Source organism: Puma concolor, chromosome B4, assembly GCF_028749965.1.
Source record: "Puma concolor isolate L17-30 chromosome B4, mPumCon1.1.hap2, whole genome shotgun sequence".
NCBI lineage: Eukaryota > Metazoa > Chordata > Mammalia > Carnivora > Felidae > Puma > Puma concolor.
In genome coordinates this window covers 130,881,625-130,897,948 of record NC_141673.1, presented here as the reverse complement: position 1 = coordinate 130,897,948, position 16,324 = coordinate 130,881,625, and the positions used below count along the sequence as shown (strand labels likewise).

The following is a 16,324-nucleotide window of genomic DNA, read 5'->3' as shown; positions in this document are numbered from 1 at the left end:
GGCACGCTCGTTTTGTTTATGAAGACATTCCTGTATGACAGATCTGGAACCTCATGACAACTGTGAAGCAGACTTTATTTTTCTGTCTGCGTCGTGAGAGAGACACAGAGGACTGGATGGGTGGAGTGACTTGCCTGAGGTCCAGGGCTGGTAAAGAGCAGAGAGACCGCAGAGCCAGGTCTCTGGACTCCGCTTCACCTTGCTGCCCGCAGGCTACCCAATACGTTTCCACCAATGACAAGAAGCAGTAGTCCACTGCTCTTTATAAAGAGCATCAATTAGTACAAAAGGAAGCAAACGGTTAAAAAAAAAAAAAAAAAGAGGAAGGGAAGATTTTAATTAAAAAAAAAAATCCTCTACAGCTAAGTATGTGAAGTCCTGATGGCTACTTTACAGAAGCGAGCTGTAAGGTTTTTCACAGTGAAGATGCACTTGGTCCCTTGGGGCCAAGTCTTGCAGCCTCTAGGGCGCTCCCAGCCTGTGCCAGGAGCTCTCCCCTGGGGTGCTCGCTGACTCAGGCCGCTCACTGCTCTAGTACACTGTGAATTCACATAAAGGATCTGGTAGAGACACAGGCCCACGCATCTGTGCTGCTGTTCTCCGGGCCTCTGTACCAGCCAGATGTATGACAGTCCCTGTCTGGAGCCCGTCTCCGAAACTGGGCGTTCTCCAGCTACAGAAACACGGAGGCTCTTAGCAGGCCGGGTGTCCTGAGGTTTGATCAGAATTGTCTGCTGCATTTATTTTTTATTCCGAGACAAGTATTTTGAGACGGGAGGGGGGGAGTGCAGAGAGAGGCAGAGAGAGAATCTCAAGCCGACTCCACACTCGAACTCACGAACTGTGATAATGACCTGAGCCAAAATCAAGAGTCAGACGCTTAACGGACTGAGCCACCCAGGTGCCCCTGATTGCTTATTTTAAAAATAGTATCTAGAGGTTTGTGGCCTCCTAGAGATGATTATTCTTACATGATGGCAAAAAACTGGCCTCAAGGGGATTCTTCACTGGTACATTGGCTGTCATTTGAGGCCTCAAATGACCAAATCCAAATAGTCATAATTCAACTAAAACAATCTCAGAATCCCCAAAGCCAGATTTGAAAAATACATTCTTGACTTAATCTGTTTCATGTGGTGTTTCTGATAGGAGGGTTATTGTTATTTTTGTTACCTTAAGCAACTGGTATTTTTTATGAAAGTCATGCAGATCCAAACAAACAAAAGTCAATAGCAAACAGAAGAAAGTCACACAAGAGAGACCCAGTTTCACAGATAAGACACATAAAGCCACAAAATAAGATTAGCCATCTTCTTCGTTTATACTGTTAAAATTAAATGGTCTGACAGAATTTTTACTATTTAATCTTCAGGTGAATTTCCAAATTCATTTGCCTAAGACTTTAAAATAGAAACCACAGCACATTAGGTAGAGCTTTTCCTTCAAAAGACAAAAAGACAGTGAAAATACCCTAGAGCAAAGAATTGTATTTTACAACGTCCAAGATTTCAATTGAGGGCTTTGGCAATTATTTTCTCACGGCTTATTCATACCTGAGCCTCTTTTTAACCTTCTTCTGGCCAGTTTAATTTGATCCTGTAGAATCTGTACCCAGTCTCTCGGGCCAGGAAGTTTATCCACATGATTAGCGGTACAGTATTTTTCTGTGAAGACTGAAAGAAAATGTGAAATAGTGTTAAATACTTCAGCAAATAAAAAAAACATGCAGATCTGAAATGGGAATATATCCCAAGAATAAAAAAAAAAAAAAAAAAAGGGCGTATTTCTAGAAGACGTCAGTTCCGTAGTGCGTGGCTTCAATCCCCACATTACATTCCTTTGGTGAAGACGGAGGTTGGCAGGGGCCCTGCTCATATACAGCGAACTGTGCTTCGGAACGAAACCGCCTATAAAATAGAAGCAGTTCTTTGCTACTGCTCTTTCCACTTGCGTATATGTGTCTTATGGGCAGAGAAGAAAACGCTTCCTATGGGTCCACTGGCCCCATGAAAAAATTCAGCAAATGTATTATTACTGTTGTTAAATCTAATCTCATGCAAGATTACACAGAAAGATGGTGTTCTCGTGGTGATTCCTACTAAATCAGTACTCAACAATAATGCAGTTGTGTCTTCTTAAGTTTATTTATTTTGAGACAGAGAGAGAGAGGGAGAATCCCAAGCAGGTGCAGAGCCCAGCACGGGGCTTGAACTCACAGTGAGATCATGACCTGAGCCCAAACCAGGAGTCGGGAGTTTAACTGACTGAGCCACCCAGACGCCCCTGTGCAGTGTGTCTTAATGAAAGTCCCCATTTGTACTTTGAGTCAGCCTCTTGCGTGCTGTGCCAGCACCTAGGAGAGCTACCTGGTAAGCAGAGGGAACTATGGAGAGAATCGTGTGACAGGACGAGAGGGAGACAGGACAATGGCTTTATGAAAGCTACACCGTGTGTGGCTGCCCATCTCAGAGCTGCTGTGGACCTTTCTGACTCCCTCTACCCCCGAGCGCCTTCACACCCCATCTTTGCTACCTGCTCTCTGGAAGGACAAGACCTACACTCACGTTGCCTTCTTGGTTTTTTTTTTTTTTTTTTTTAAATTTTTTTTTTTTTCAACGTTTATTTATTTTTGGGACAGAGAGAGACAGAGCATGAACAGGCGAGGGGCAGAGAGAGAGGGAGACACAGAATCGGAAACAGGCTCCAGGCTCCGAGCCATCAGCCCAGAGCCCGACGCGGGGCTCGAACTCACGGACCGTGAGATCGTGACCTGGTTGAAGTCGGACGCTTAACCGACTGCGCCACCCAGGCGCCCCTCCTTCTTGGTTTTTAAAGTACTGGTGGTTTTGGGGCGCCTGGGTGGCTTGGCCGGTTAAGCATCTGACTTCGGCTCAGGTCATGATCTCATGGTCCGTGAGTTCGAGCCCCGCGTCGGGCTCTGTGCTGACAGCTCAGAGCCTGGAGCCTGTTTCAGATTCTGTGTCTCCCTCTCTCTCTGCTCCTTCCCTGTTCATGCTCTGTCTCTCTCTGTCTCAAAAATAAATAAACGTTAAAAAAAAATTTTTAAAGTACTGGTGGTTTTAAAGCTTTAAAGGTTTCTTTTTAAAAAAGAGATGACCAAGGAAAATGTTGACAGATTCAGTTATATAAAGCTATTTTTTTTAAGTTTATTTATTTTTGAGAGAGAGAGAGAGTGCGAGCAGGGGAGGGGCAGAGAGAGGGAGACATAGAATCCGAGGCAGGCTCCAGGCTCCGAGCTGTCAGCACAGAGCCCGACACGGGGCTCAAACTCATGAACTATGAGATCATGACCTGAGCCCAAGTCAGATGCTCAACTGACTGAGCCACCCTGATGCCCCAAAACTGTAACATTTCTATTGAATGAAAAAGAAACATTTCCTTAGAACGAGAAAAGCTTGTTGTGCTAAATACGACCAAAAAGGTTCAATATCTACCCCCTGCCCCAAAAGAGTTCGTTCAAATAAAGGAGCAACTTCAAAAGTCTCTACAGATGAACAAAGCATATCTAGGAAAGATGTTCAGAAAACATATAAACCAAAGAACTGCAAAACACACTTTGTCTCTACTAAATTAGAAACACAATGAATGTTAAGCTAATAACACTGCTAAAATGGTGGGGACCCGGCACATTCAAACATTGCCGTTGGCATAAATGGCAGAACCCTTCTGGGAAGTGAGGTGGTCAATACAGAAAGAGGGGCTTGATACCTGAGAATCTTGCTCCTAGGAACTTAGCATCGGGAAATCATTTGAAAGAGGAAGAAGCCCATACACAAGGGTAGCCCATCCAGTCATGGAGGACGTGGTGAAGTGGGGCGGTGGGGGGTCTAGGTCTGGGAGTGGAAGCAGGCAGGGGCTCCCCGCAGGAAGCCACTGCTGTCCTCTGTGTAAGGGCAGCGAGAGTGAAGGCGGCAGGTGACTGGAATGGTATCTAGAACTGGCATTTCTGGGGAATCCTATGACCTGGTAAATATGGGAGCAAGGGAATGTCTGAGGGACAAGGCAGGCTGGACTGGGTTTGGTTTGGGCCATGCTGATTTGGGGTGTTGGCGGAGCACCCATGGGGGGGACAGGATTCGGGGAAGGGGTCCAGGCAGAAGATACGGGCCTGGGAGGCACATGATTCTTTTTCTTTTTTAATTTTTTTATTCATTTTGAGACAGCATGAGCTGGGGAGGGGCAGAGAGAGAGGGAGACACAGAATCCGAAGCAGGCTCCAGGCTCCGAGCTGTCAGCACAGAGCCTGACACGGGGCTCAAACCCACAGACCATGAGATCATGACCTGAGCTGAAGTCGGACACTCAGCCAACTGAGCCACCCAGGCGCCCCGGGAGGCACATATTTCTATGTGGTGATTGAGGCAACAAGAAAGAACGTCGGCCAGCGAGAACACAGCAACGGAACAGCACTGGGTGGGCCGAGTACAGGGCCAGAGGGAACCCCAGCTGGAAGGAGATGAATGCACAAGCTTGGCTTCTGAGGGCCAAGTCGGGGGAACCGGAAGTGAGGTCTCGTAAAGAAGGGCGAGTGGTGCTAAAGAGGACACCAGACAACTGTCTGAAGTGCAAGAGAGGGTCGGGCAGGGCGGTTCTCGCAGTGTCACGGGAGGCCCTCGAGGGAGCGGCAGGGTGGCCACAGATGGCATTCCAGAAAAACCCGGGTTCCGTGGGGGAAGGAAGAGATGAGGGGTTGGAGGGGAAGCTGCGGGGGGGGGGGGGCTGCAGGCTGGGGAGACACGGGCCTGGTTTACAGGCTGAGGGAAGCAGCCAGGATTCTGGGGAAGGCAGGAGGCAGTCACGGGAACCACGGCTGAGGTGGTGGGGTCCAGAAGTGGAGGCTGTCCTTGAACAGGAAGAAGATGCCCCCTCTGAGCCCGGACGGGATGGGGAATGGGGTAGATTTAGAAGTGGCACAGGCTGGGCCAATCGCTCCCGAGACTCAGTGGCTCCACAGTGAGGGGTACGGAGAGTGTGGGGAAGGTCCGGAATTGCCCCTGATAAGAAGAAGAATAGGAAGGCAGCCGACTGAGGATGTCAGGACACCAAGCACAAGAGCAGGCCACGATCCCGTGGCACCTCGCAGCTCCGAGCTGGGTGTGGTACCACCAGATGGCAGGACCGGCCCAGGGTAGGACTCTGCTGGACAGTTCTGGCAGAAGGACAAGGATACAAAGCGCTGGAAGAGGTCAGCTGCAATTAATTACCTCTGCTTTCTTCGCTCCCTGCCTCCCTACACGAATCTGGGAAGGAAGTAAAGCCAGAAAGAGGCTCACACACTTGGAGAAATCTCTGGGGATCGGGGAATGGCCTAGCATTGGGGTTGGCAAGGAGGTGACAGAGTAAGGGCAATTGAGAGTGTCAGGCTGGAGTAGAAAGCATCAGCAGCGGAGCTCTGTAGGAGAGCGCTAAGGTGTGGTCACTGTGGATGAGGGCCGGGCATGATGTGGCTGGAAGGCCAGGCGGATCTTTCATGGGCACAGTGAAGCCACTCAAGATGCCAGCAGGACTTGAGAGAGAGAGGAAGGCGCGTAGCTGTGATAAGAGCCTTGATGGACAGGGTCTACCCCAGCCCCAGCTGTGCAGAGGAAGGGTGATGACTGGGAAGTAGAACTAAGGGTCAGGGGTCGGGGGGAGTATCCCCCAGGCTCCCCAGTACATGGCATGTGAACGTGGGCGAGCAGGCGGTCTCCCCTCGGGAGGGATGCAGGGGACGCGATATCCCCGAGGTAGGTGTGATCTTGAATCTCCTCTGCCAGATTGTAGACCACTTCAAAGGTCTTCATTAATCTGGTCTCCCTCAGAGCACTGACCACAGTGTCCCGTACTGAGCAAGAAGTCAATAAATATTTGATGAACAAGCATATTTTCCAGTTTGGTTTCTAATGGCAGCGATTACAAGAGCTCATGAATTTAGACTAATTGGGGAAGAAACGCCTATCTGCATTAGTAGGAAGTTTTAAATTCATAGAATACAGTTAAAGAAACAAGGTTGTATCACATCCAGATGCCCACAGTAACATTTCCTAACCAGAGAGTTGCCAAAAGGTTCTCGAAGTCCTATTTTAACAAACAGAAGAGAATAATTAATTGCATTTAGCATGCTATTAGTTTATATGAAAATGTATACCACAAAATGGTCTTACATATCATCTTACCAGGTAAACATTTCCCTCCCTGTAATATTATTTGTATAATTCATTTCCATAGTAACCCCTCTTTTCTTAGATTGCGAGATCCATGCATCCAAATTAGCGCACACTAGAAAGTAGTGGTTCCAAATTGCAAAGTTGATGTGGATTATGCAGAATGACTCCCAGCAACCACATATGTCAATGTCAACAACCAAGTTTAGGAGAACCAAAGGGAAGGCTCTGGAATGTTTTCTCCCATTCCGTGAGGGGCTTCTCAGCAGATCTTTCCAATCTAATCTTGGGCCCAAATACCGTCACCCACTAAAATGGCAACAATTTCTGGCTTTTTTTTCTTTTTTCAGTTAAAATTTATCCAGGTACAGGGGTGCCTGGGTGGCTCAGTCGGTTAGGTGTCCGACTTTGGCTCAGGTTGTGATCTCGCGGTTCATGGGTTCAAGCCCCGTGTTGGGCTCTGTGCTGATAGCTCAGAGCCCGGAGCCTGCTTCGGATTCTGTGTGTCCCTCTTTCTCTGTCCCTCCCCCACTAGAGCTCTGTCTGTCTGTCTGTCTCTCTCTCTCTCAAAAATAAATAAACATTAAAAAATCAAAATTTATCTGGGTACAATAAAAAGAAGCCAGAGAGATCTCTGTCTCCCGGGTCTGTGTCTAAGACCTTTGAAGGCACAGCACTAGGCTTCTTGAAAAATACCTATATAAACAAATATTTCCACTGTATTACTGACATTCTGTTTTATGGATTACATTCAAACTTAAAAGAGACTTTTAACTTGAATCTGTCTACCGAAGATACAATCCTATACTGTGTAACTTGTGCAGATGAGACCTTAGAACAAGGCCAAAAAGATTGTCATTGTATTGATCCGAAAATGCTCAATATGCTATGTGAATAGAGGTATCGAGTAAGCAGAATATATTTTGCTGTCTGAATCTGTAGCGAAAGGTCAAGCTATTATCCTGGTAACAGTTCCATTAGGAGTAATGATGTGAAAAGAGGCATTGCATTAATGCACTGGGTTTCCTACTATGTTAATAGTGGGTCATTAAGAATCATAGAACAATTTGCATTCATCCTTAGAATGCAATAGGTACTAAAAAGAAATTTCCCTCTTCTTCCATTCTAATATATTAAGGAGAAGCAAGGGCTAATTTTAAACAAGTCCAAATAATCCCAACAAGCAGACTAAGGCCAACAATTAAACTAAATAAAAGAGTTAAAGCATCTCCGGTGCTTAATATAATTTGAGGTCCCAAGGTGCAGAGAGTGCGTTAAGTCACTAGGGAAATGACAAATGTTCAATCTGATGTGTACATGAAGAATGGCTTTTCTCATACGCTCGTGTTCATTCGAAGCGTGCCCTTTAATTGTATATAAATAATGAATAAGCTAGTGGTGGCTGAGCAGATCCTTCCCTGGGAACGCGGCATTTAATGTAATCATCAATGAACAGGCGGTATATAGTGTGTCTGAATGTGACATGCTGAGAACAGAGGGGATTGGCCGCGTTCCCCAAACAGCTATCTGTTCACACAATGGTTCCTGGAGGACCCTTAATTTGGATTCTTCTGGCTCCCTTTGCTGGGAGAAACAGAATATGGTGTGGCTTTTTGAAGGAAGTCACTGGATCGCACACTTTGAGAAGCAAGAGGGGACCTACGGAGTTTTAATATCGCTGTGGAGCCTTCTACCTAGGCTACACCTGGCCGGCAGTGAGAGCCCAACCTCTGCTCTGATGACGCAGTTCTAAGTTATGGTCAAACGGACGAGTGGAAATCAAAGTGGACGTCAAGCAAAACTGAAGGCCGGGGCCTCGCGGGCGCCGCCAATCCCCCAGAGCGTGAGAGGGGCCGGGGACAAGGGTGAGAAAGAGAGCTCCCTGCAGGAGGGTCCTGGGGCTGGGCCGAGGAGTGGGAGCGCTGGGACCAGCCCTCAGGCAGAGGAGACTAGCTTTCCCTGCAGGCTGTGCACATTCCCCCTGCTCACCTGGGAGCCGCTGGAAGGCCACCGGCACCTTCCGGCACATTCCTCTTTCCTTTACTCTTTATTCTGTGAAGCTTCCCACGAGCTAAGCACTTTACACATCTATCTCATTTAATGTTTGCTGAAAATACCTGATGGTGCAGGTATTTTCAATCCTGCATTATAGACACAATGAAGGTACAGGCAGGTTAAACAATCGGCCCCAGACCGCACGGCTCATAGGGATTGTTTTGTGCATAAATTAAAATTTTGTTTTTGCTCTTTCCTTTTTTTTTTTTTTTAATTTTTTAATGTTTATTCATTTTTGAGAGAGAGAGAGAGACACACACACAGAGCGTGAGCAGGGGAGGGGCAGAGAGAGAGAGGGGGAGACACAGAACTCGAAGCAGGCTCCAGGCTCTGGGTTGTCGGCACAGAGCCTGATGTGGGGATCGAACCCACGACCCGTGAGATCATGGCCTGAGCAGAAGTTGGATGCTTAACCGACTGAGCCACCCAGGCACCCTAAATTATTTAATTTTTACTTTAAAGTTATATGTGAGCACATAGATCTTGTAAGAGAGTAATGACTGAATTCTAAATATAAGCAAATCAATAGCTAAGTTCAGGCTTCCCTGCGAACGCTGGTCTCGCTTTCATTTGCCCAAAACAGAAGCACAGTGGACAGCAGGGCAGAGGGCCAGGTGGGTTGTGAGATCACCTCCCTTCTAGACCAAAGGGGCCGGCTGGCCTGAAGCAAGGAAGGGAGAAGGAGAATGGGCCTTGGGTAGGATGGGTCTACAGGTATTTTTGGCTTGGAGACTGATGACTCTGGCCCACTAGGACTCTAATAGAGTATCTTTCCTTTGATGATATTATGGTGCTTCATTTACCAAATTCATGGGGACAGCTGAAATCCACAAGTCATGGGCTTGCTACCCGTTCCAAACCCATTGTGATTTATTGAAGTCACAAGAAGTGTAGAAGTTCAGGTACTAGGAGGGAAAGGGAAAGAGCTAGAAGAAGGGCTGGCTGATGGTGTGGGGTGGGCCGATGCTCCATATCTTGGGGCAGGTGTTCCTGGCCTAGGGACTGGCTCTCTGCCGTGCAGGTACAAACTCTGATTTGACCAGACCACCCAGGGGTTCACGCCCGAGAAACCAGCTCACGATAACCAGACCTACAAGGGCCTGATGGATAAGCTATGATGCAGCTAATTAATGTGTAAAGGGGGGAGGGGTTGTCTTTCCAGTATCTGAAGCATTTGATGTCACAACCCAGTACTCTCACTTCTTGGAATCAAGATGTTGGAACGAAAAACTATGCAGAAGGTCTGAGTTGAACCAAAGGCAGCTGGATGGTGTGGGGCTGGCCAAGCTCAAGGACGCCTGTGGGAAACGGCCCACCCCAGCCCCCGCTGCCGAACTGGGCAGGGATGTTTCGTACCTGTGCTCTCCGCAGCACAGCCTGACCACAGCAGCGATGGGCACCTGACCTAAGGCTAAGCTGCAGACTGCACAAAAGGCTGAGCTCCTCAGAACAGCAAACAATGAGAGGATGAGGGCTTTAGCAATAGTAGGCAAAGCCGAGACCTCCTGGTGTTGAGTGGCCCCGACACACCTTGCAAACCGGAATTGTGGCAGGGGGGAGGCGACAGAAACCGGGCAGAGGAAGCCGGTAAGGAGGAGGACGAAGCCGACTGCAGAGAGAAAGGAGCCAGAGAGAATGAGTGTCACCTGGGAGGAAGGCAGGCAGCGTGCAGGCAGGCTGTTTCTATCCTGCAGGCTCACAAAACAGCTTCTTCCTAAGGCAGCGATAGTAACACTGTGTTTTGAGACCAAAAGAGAAGAGAGCATTTTTTACCCCCTGGAGTAGAGCCTGATTCTTAGCCCGCCGTCGATTACACGTGAATGACCACTGAACCCTGCTCTTACGATGACAAATTAGACAACCCAGCAAATTAGTAAAAATATATAGCTAGAAAGAAAACAGAGAATACGGAAAGCAAAGAGGTCTTGAAAGCAGCCAGACAGATAGGACGGTTTATCTATAAAAGAACAACGGACTCGGAGCAGACCCACAACAGCAACAAAATCTGGAAGACGGTGGCAGGTTTTCAAGTTGCCCTGCAGAAACAACCCTCAGTCCAGAACAGATTATCCCCCTAGACTCCACGTCCTTCGATACTGAGGGTGCCACAAAGAAACGTCCAGAACAGAAACTGAAATGATACACCACAGAGACCCTCATTCAAAGAATTGCTACAGGCTGTAGCCAAGGAGGAAGAGCTCCAAACACCCACCGGAAGCAGAGGGGAAGGGCGGGAGGGGACACAGGGAGGGAGGCCAGGAGCTGTAAGATACTAAGAGCTCGCGCAGTGCTAGACGAATGAAAGCTGGGTAGCGCAGGCTCAGAGGCAGACAAAAGACCAGTGCAAACAGGTAAAGCGTGAGCTCAGTGTACGACTGAGAGGGGTTGACAATTCGTGTGAACGAAGAGGATGAGGTTAAAATGACTGACTGCCCAGGGAGAAAAGCAAATTAAATCCTTCCCTCACGTTTTAGGCAAAAGTAAATTCCAAGTGGATGAAAAAGATCTGAATATAAAAGATAAAACTTGGGCTGGGACAAAGAAGCAGAGAATACCATTCTATTATGGTCGGGAGAGTTTCTTAAAACGGGCACAGAAGAAACCACAAAGCACAAAGCAGTCCATCTGGCCGTTAAATCGAAACTTTGGTGTGACTGAAGAGGTCACACGCAAAGTTTTCACAGGCTAGAAAGTAAGAGAAAACAAACATCTGTAACACAGGCAACCGACAAAAGAATTCATAGAAGTCAATAAGAATACAACAGCCTAATGGAAAAAACAGGCAAAGGATGGACATTCACAGAGGCAAATAACCAAACGGTAGTAAATATGAAATGATGGTCAACCTTATTAATAATCAAGGAATCCACCACTGAGGCGCCATTTGAGACTGGGACAAATTCAAGTTTGTTAACACCACGTGTGGGCAAGAACGAGGAAAAATAGGATCTCTTTTACGTTGCTGGTGGATATATAAATGATATGTCACGTCAGAGAGCCATCTGACAACGCTTAATGAGGCTGAAGTTGCTCATACGCTGTGACTCCATTCCGCTCCCTGCGTGTCCCCTGGAGAAACTCCTACATGAGCCACAGGAAACACAAAGGTGACTGTTGCCATAGGCAACTGTGCACAAGAACCACCCTAACTGTCCCTTAGTAGAAAACTGGAGAAAAAAATTGCTTTCTTTGTATGGTTTTGCAGTTAAGATGAAAAAATGAGATTTATAATATACCGAGATGGATAAATCTTGGGGAAAAAAAGGACACAAATTTGCAAAAGTACAGTATGAGGCTGTGTATGTAGGTTCATAAATTCATAAGACCATAGTCAATGGGATTTCCGGACACACACCTAGGCAATAACGTAGAAAAACATAAATGGGAGAGATTCACACCAACTTCAGGTTACTTGGAGCGGGAGGAAGACAGACAGGATATATAAGGCAGAATGTTTTGATTTTAAAAAAAAATAAAGAAGGTGGGTATGAACTAAATATAACATCTGTTTTTAATCTCGGTGGGAAGGTGGAGAGAAAATGAACCTTGGAAAATGTCTTCAACACATTCACGATGAAGAGGAATACTATTATTCCCACTTCTGCTAACGGGGACAAATGCCAGCCTATGAAGGAATCAGAAAGTTTCTCCTAGGACAATGCCGTGACATCAATCCTGACCGGATCTCAATCCACTGCTTCCATCCGCTCTCCCTCAGGGTCAGCCGGGAGAAGGCTTCAGCTTGCCTGCCTAAAAGCGTCAGTCCATCACCCCCCAGGTCTCGGCTGAGACGTGACCTTCCCAGGCAAGTCCCCCCCCCCCCCCCCCGCCCCGAGTTCGTTAACCCATGGTTTTCAAAATAACAACGCTTAGCGATCACCGAGACGCCGTGCTCGGCAGGGGCAGAGATCACGGCTGTCTCGTGCGTGGCCGGCACAGGTCAGGCAGCAGTTGGTGACAGAATAAACCTGAGAATCATTTTGCTCTGGTCTGTGACTTAACTTGAAAGAAGTCAAGAATTCCTTCGGTAAACGGCCACAGGTCTTGAGATGACCCTGAGCCCTCGAAGTTCATTTAGGATTTCATTTAACAATGAGATTTAGCACAGTCCGTCAACTAAAGTGCCTAAAAACGAAATCTTTAACTCACACGTGAAGAAAATACAGTGAGGCCAACAATAACGTGTTTATTGATGAAATGAGAATATCCTACCGAATTATCTATGCCAGAGACTGTAGGGCAGTCAGCTGGTCGAGGAGAGTGAAACCTGACCATGCTGACCGTCAAATTGTTGGTCCCCTAGTGCGGATCCCTGTGCGGGGCCGTGATTTTCAGTTGGTTGTTGTAATGGAAAGGGCCCTAGCTATCCAGAAAATTGATTCCCAGTTATATTTATTTAATTCTCTAGGTTTGCTTCTGAGAATCTGGACTAAGATTACGGAAGCATGGAATTTCTGAACTGGGAGAGACTTTAAAAATTAGGGGCGCCTGGGTGGCGCAGTCGGTTAAGCGTCCGACTTCAGCCAGGTCACGATCTTGCGGTCCGTGAGTTCGAGCCCCGCGTCGGGCTCTGGGCTGATGGCTCAGAGCCTGGAGCCTGTTTCCGATTCTGTGTCTCCCTCTCTCTCTGCCCCTCCCCCGTTCATGCTCTGTCTCTCTCTGTCCCGAAAATAAATAAACGTTGAAAAAAAAAAATTAAAAAAAAAAAAAAATTAGCCAATCCCCACCTTTTTTTTTTTTTTTTTTTTCTTTCCGAGAGGTCATGTTTCAAGACCTTCATGGCAGAATCAGGAGTAAATCTACACCCACAAGGCTCCTTTTCAGTACCCCCCAACTGGTGGGACTTTGAGGTCTGAGCAATCATGTTTAATCACAACGGTTCTCAAAGATTTGAGGCCACGGCAGTCTGGCGGAAAAGAACAATACTCTTGTCTTCGTTTTGCTACAATGGCATCTCTGTCTACAAGAAAGTGCCTTTAGTGGTTTCTCAAATTAAACAAAGTTAATTTTAAATTTACTTCGACTTAAGAGAGCCCTCAGCAGGGCTCATTTATAATACGGCTTGGTGGGAAATATGATTAACACTTTCCCCTGGCTTGCTGCTACAGCACATGTTTGTTTAACATGTTTGCTATATTTCAACGGAATAAATTATATCTGCGAGATATTAAGGTCTGGATAATAACAAGTTCTGATGTCATGGTGTTTTACTATTTACTCCCTTTTCTGGGCAAAGAAGAATGTCTCAGAATCACAGATTTATAGAAATGCTACTTGGAAGGCATCTTGGAAATATAGAAGTCACTTATTTTACAGATCAGAGCCGAGAGGATCATCCGTTCAAAGAGTCAGGCAAGTGGCAGAAGGGCCACACGGACACCAGTGCTCCCTCTGCCTGAGCTCGGCCACGCACAGCGCTTCTGTGTCTGTCCGCTCTGCACAGACATGATGAGGAGAAAGTACGGAGTTCGCCTCTCCGTTTTTAAAGCTTGGGTTCCCTGCAGTAGGAATTTTCAAAGTCACTCCGTGAAGTCCAGAGTTCACGCCCTGAGCAGTAAGGCTGGAAGCTGTACTCACAGTCCTAGAGTCCGTTAGGGCACGTTCCAGAAGTTCAGGTACCATCCTGTCCCTCACTAGCACTCAGGGACGGCAGAGGTATGAAGACAAGAGCAAGGAGCTAGGAGGGCAGTGGCAGCGACAGGGTCTCACCTATGAGGATTCGGTCACCAGATCAACCCACTTGCCACCATCCCTGCCCCTCCCCCCCATGGCTGTCGTGTGGCAGTGTGACCTCAGGGTGACGACACTGGGCGTCAGGACTGGCCCGATGCCTCAGAGCAAGGCTTTTGTTTTCTGTTGTGTTTTAATGGTGACAACTCCCTCCTCATTGAGGTCAGTTATAGGAGAGTTGGGAGCTCATATTTTGAGGCTGTCGAAATAAAAGTTCTCAGAGTTCTCTCTGATACTGTCCTTGAGGCGCCACGGTGCCATGATGCTGAGGGCCAAAAAACCACATGGATGGATAAGCATCCTTATCAAGGTATCAAGAAGTCTTGAGATGGCCAAAGCAGGAAATGGCTTACCAGGCCTGCTTATGGCTTCCATTATTGGGTTTATTCAAATCATGGTCCCGTAATACCATTATTATACTTAACGTTTGGAAGAGAATTACTCTCCGGTGTGAATGGAAGCGTGACCCACTAGTCTCTCCACATTACCTACCATGGAGGCTGCTCTAGGACATTCAGCAACAATCAAGAGTTTTCAGAGCCTCCCCTGTCCAAACTGGGTTTAATATCCGGGATCACCTTGATGCAATCTGGCCGACTGCTGGGTACCACTCGATTTGTCTGTTGGTGTTTCTTTGCACCTTCAGACTTATATTCTGCCTTCTTTGATTTCAGCTGCCCTCCTCCGAGTCGTCATGGAGAAGCTGTGTCGTTATCCCATTATTCATGCCCTGTGTCTATCCGATGTAGTGGAGTTGTATTTACATTTTTAAGAAGCCACGTTTTTCAGTGAACAGAAATTGACCGCCTCATTCCTTCTGTCTCTCTTTCCTTTTTTCCTATATTTATTCATCATTAATTATGTGAGCGGCACTGTTTCATGTGACAAGGCATATGCAGAGCAAATACAGAACATGGTCTCTGCCCCACAGGGCCTTGCGGTCTTGTTGAGGAGACAAGATGCCCAAACATAAACAGGATGACCGCGTATCCTGATTTGTTCAGGATGGTTCAAAATGCCCGTTTTCCCGGTGAAATGGTTAAGAGGACCATTTTCACTCTCCAAAGTGTCATGGTTTGGGAAACAAATGACACTGTCATCTTCCACATAAGCCATGAGTAGCAAAGTGAAGGGTTAAGCCTTGGTAACGTGTGCTCTAGGAATGCAGGGAAAACAGAAATCAGTGCAGGCTGGGACCTGGAGAAAATCTCGCGGTAGAGGTCATGCGAGGTGGCTAGACCGTGAAGAGCTGGATTCGCTCAGAGAGAAGGAGCAGAGCATCGCAGACCTGGGAACACAGCATAACTCACCGTCCACAAGGAGGACGGGATGCGTGAGAAACAGCGCCAGCACTGGGCTGGTCACCTGGTGGGAGGGAGCACTCAGACATGTAGTTGCAAGGAGAGAGAAACCCAGTGATGGCGAGTCTGGAAATGGCCGGAGTTTGCACTTGACGTCATGGGCAAAGAGGGGCTGGGTGGGGAAACGTCAGGAAATTTTGTTTTACAAGGTGTTACTTGGTCACATCCTAATACAGCATGCACTCGAGGGGCAAACGCAGGGCGGGAAGGATATTTACAGAGGTTTTTGCGGAGCGTCAAGGACGAGGTGATGCCCAGCTGGATCAGGAGGGCGTCAGAGAAGCGGAAGACCAGGGGCGAGGGAGCAAGGACAAAAAGAACCGGCAGGGCTGGGTTAGGAGGGGGATTAGCGGCAGAGGCAAAAAGGCACTGATGAGGATTCCGAGCTTTCAGAGGTAGCAAGCAGAATGTAGGCACCTCCGGGGAGTTCTGTTAGAAGCCCTGTGCCACCGTTCAGGCTGTGGGGGTAGGAGGGGCACACGTGACTCTTTCAAAAAAAGGCCAGGCCGGGCCCCAAGCCCTGCGATTGAGCTGGAATGTTCTGCGTGTCTTAGTCCCCACCGTCTTCGGTCTCACTCGCTCCTGACTTCTGTGCACATTTCTAATTAGGAGCGGCCCTCACTGAGCTGCACATGGCTAGGCTGATGGTGTGGGTGGTGAGGAAGAGGTGCGGTGGGAGGTACTTAAGGAATACTGGATTTACTCGGTGATCAAAGGAAGGGGTTGAGGAGGGGAGGCTAAGGTTCTGAGAGATACCAGGAGCTGGCCATAGAGAAGCGTCAGAATCGAACCAAGAGCCAGATGCAGGAAAGACAGAGCCTGGAAACACAGTGTAACAGGAGACCTGAGTGTAGGGGTGCAGCCCCTGGGAAGACTGGGCTGCTTCCAAGAAGCAACACCTCTCTCTTCTAAGGGCGCTTTTAACGGGATAGACACAGCCACTCTTGCTTTTATGCAAAGATGTCTTAAAGGCAGGCAAAATCGATGACAGTGCTCGGTTCAATTTTAAGTGAA

At 47.7% G+C, this 16,324-nt stretch overlaps 1 protein-coding gene across 12 annotated transcripts in view; it reads right to left on the bottom strand.

The window, feature by feature from the left end:
* Positions 1 to 16,324, bottom strand: part of BEND7 (BEN domain containing 7) — an 83,401-nt gene that overhangs the window by 13,204 nt on the left and 53,873 nt on the right. For all 12 annotated transcript variants that reach the window (XM_086714894.1, XM_086714892.1, XM_086714893.1 and 9 more), the window contains one exon: positions 1,554 to 1,673. In XM_086714894.1, coding sequence (XP_086571020.1) covers positions 1,554 to 1,673 — 120 coding nt within the window. The remainder of the gene's footprint in view (positions 1 to 1,553; positions 1,674 to 16,324) is intronic.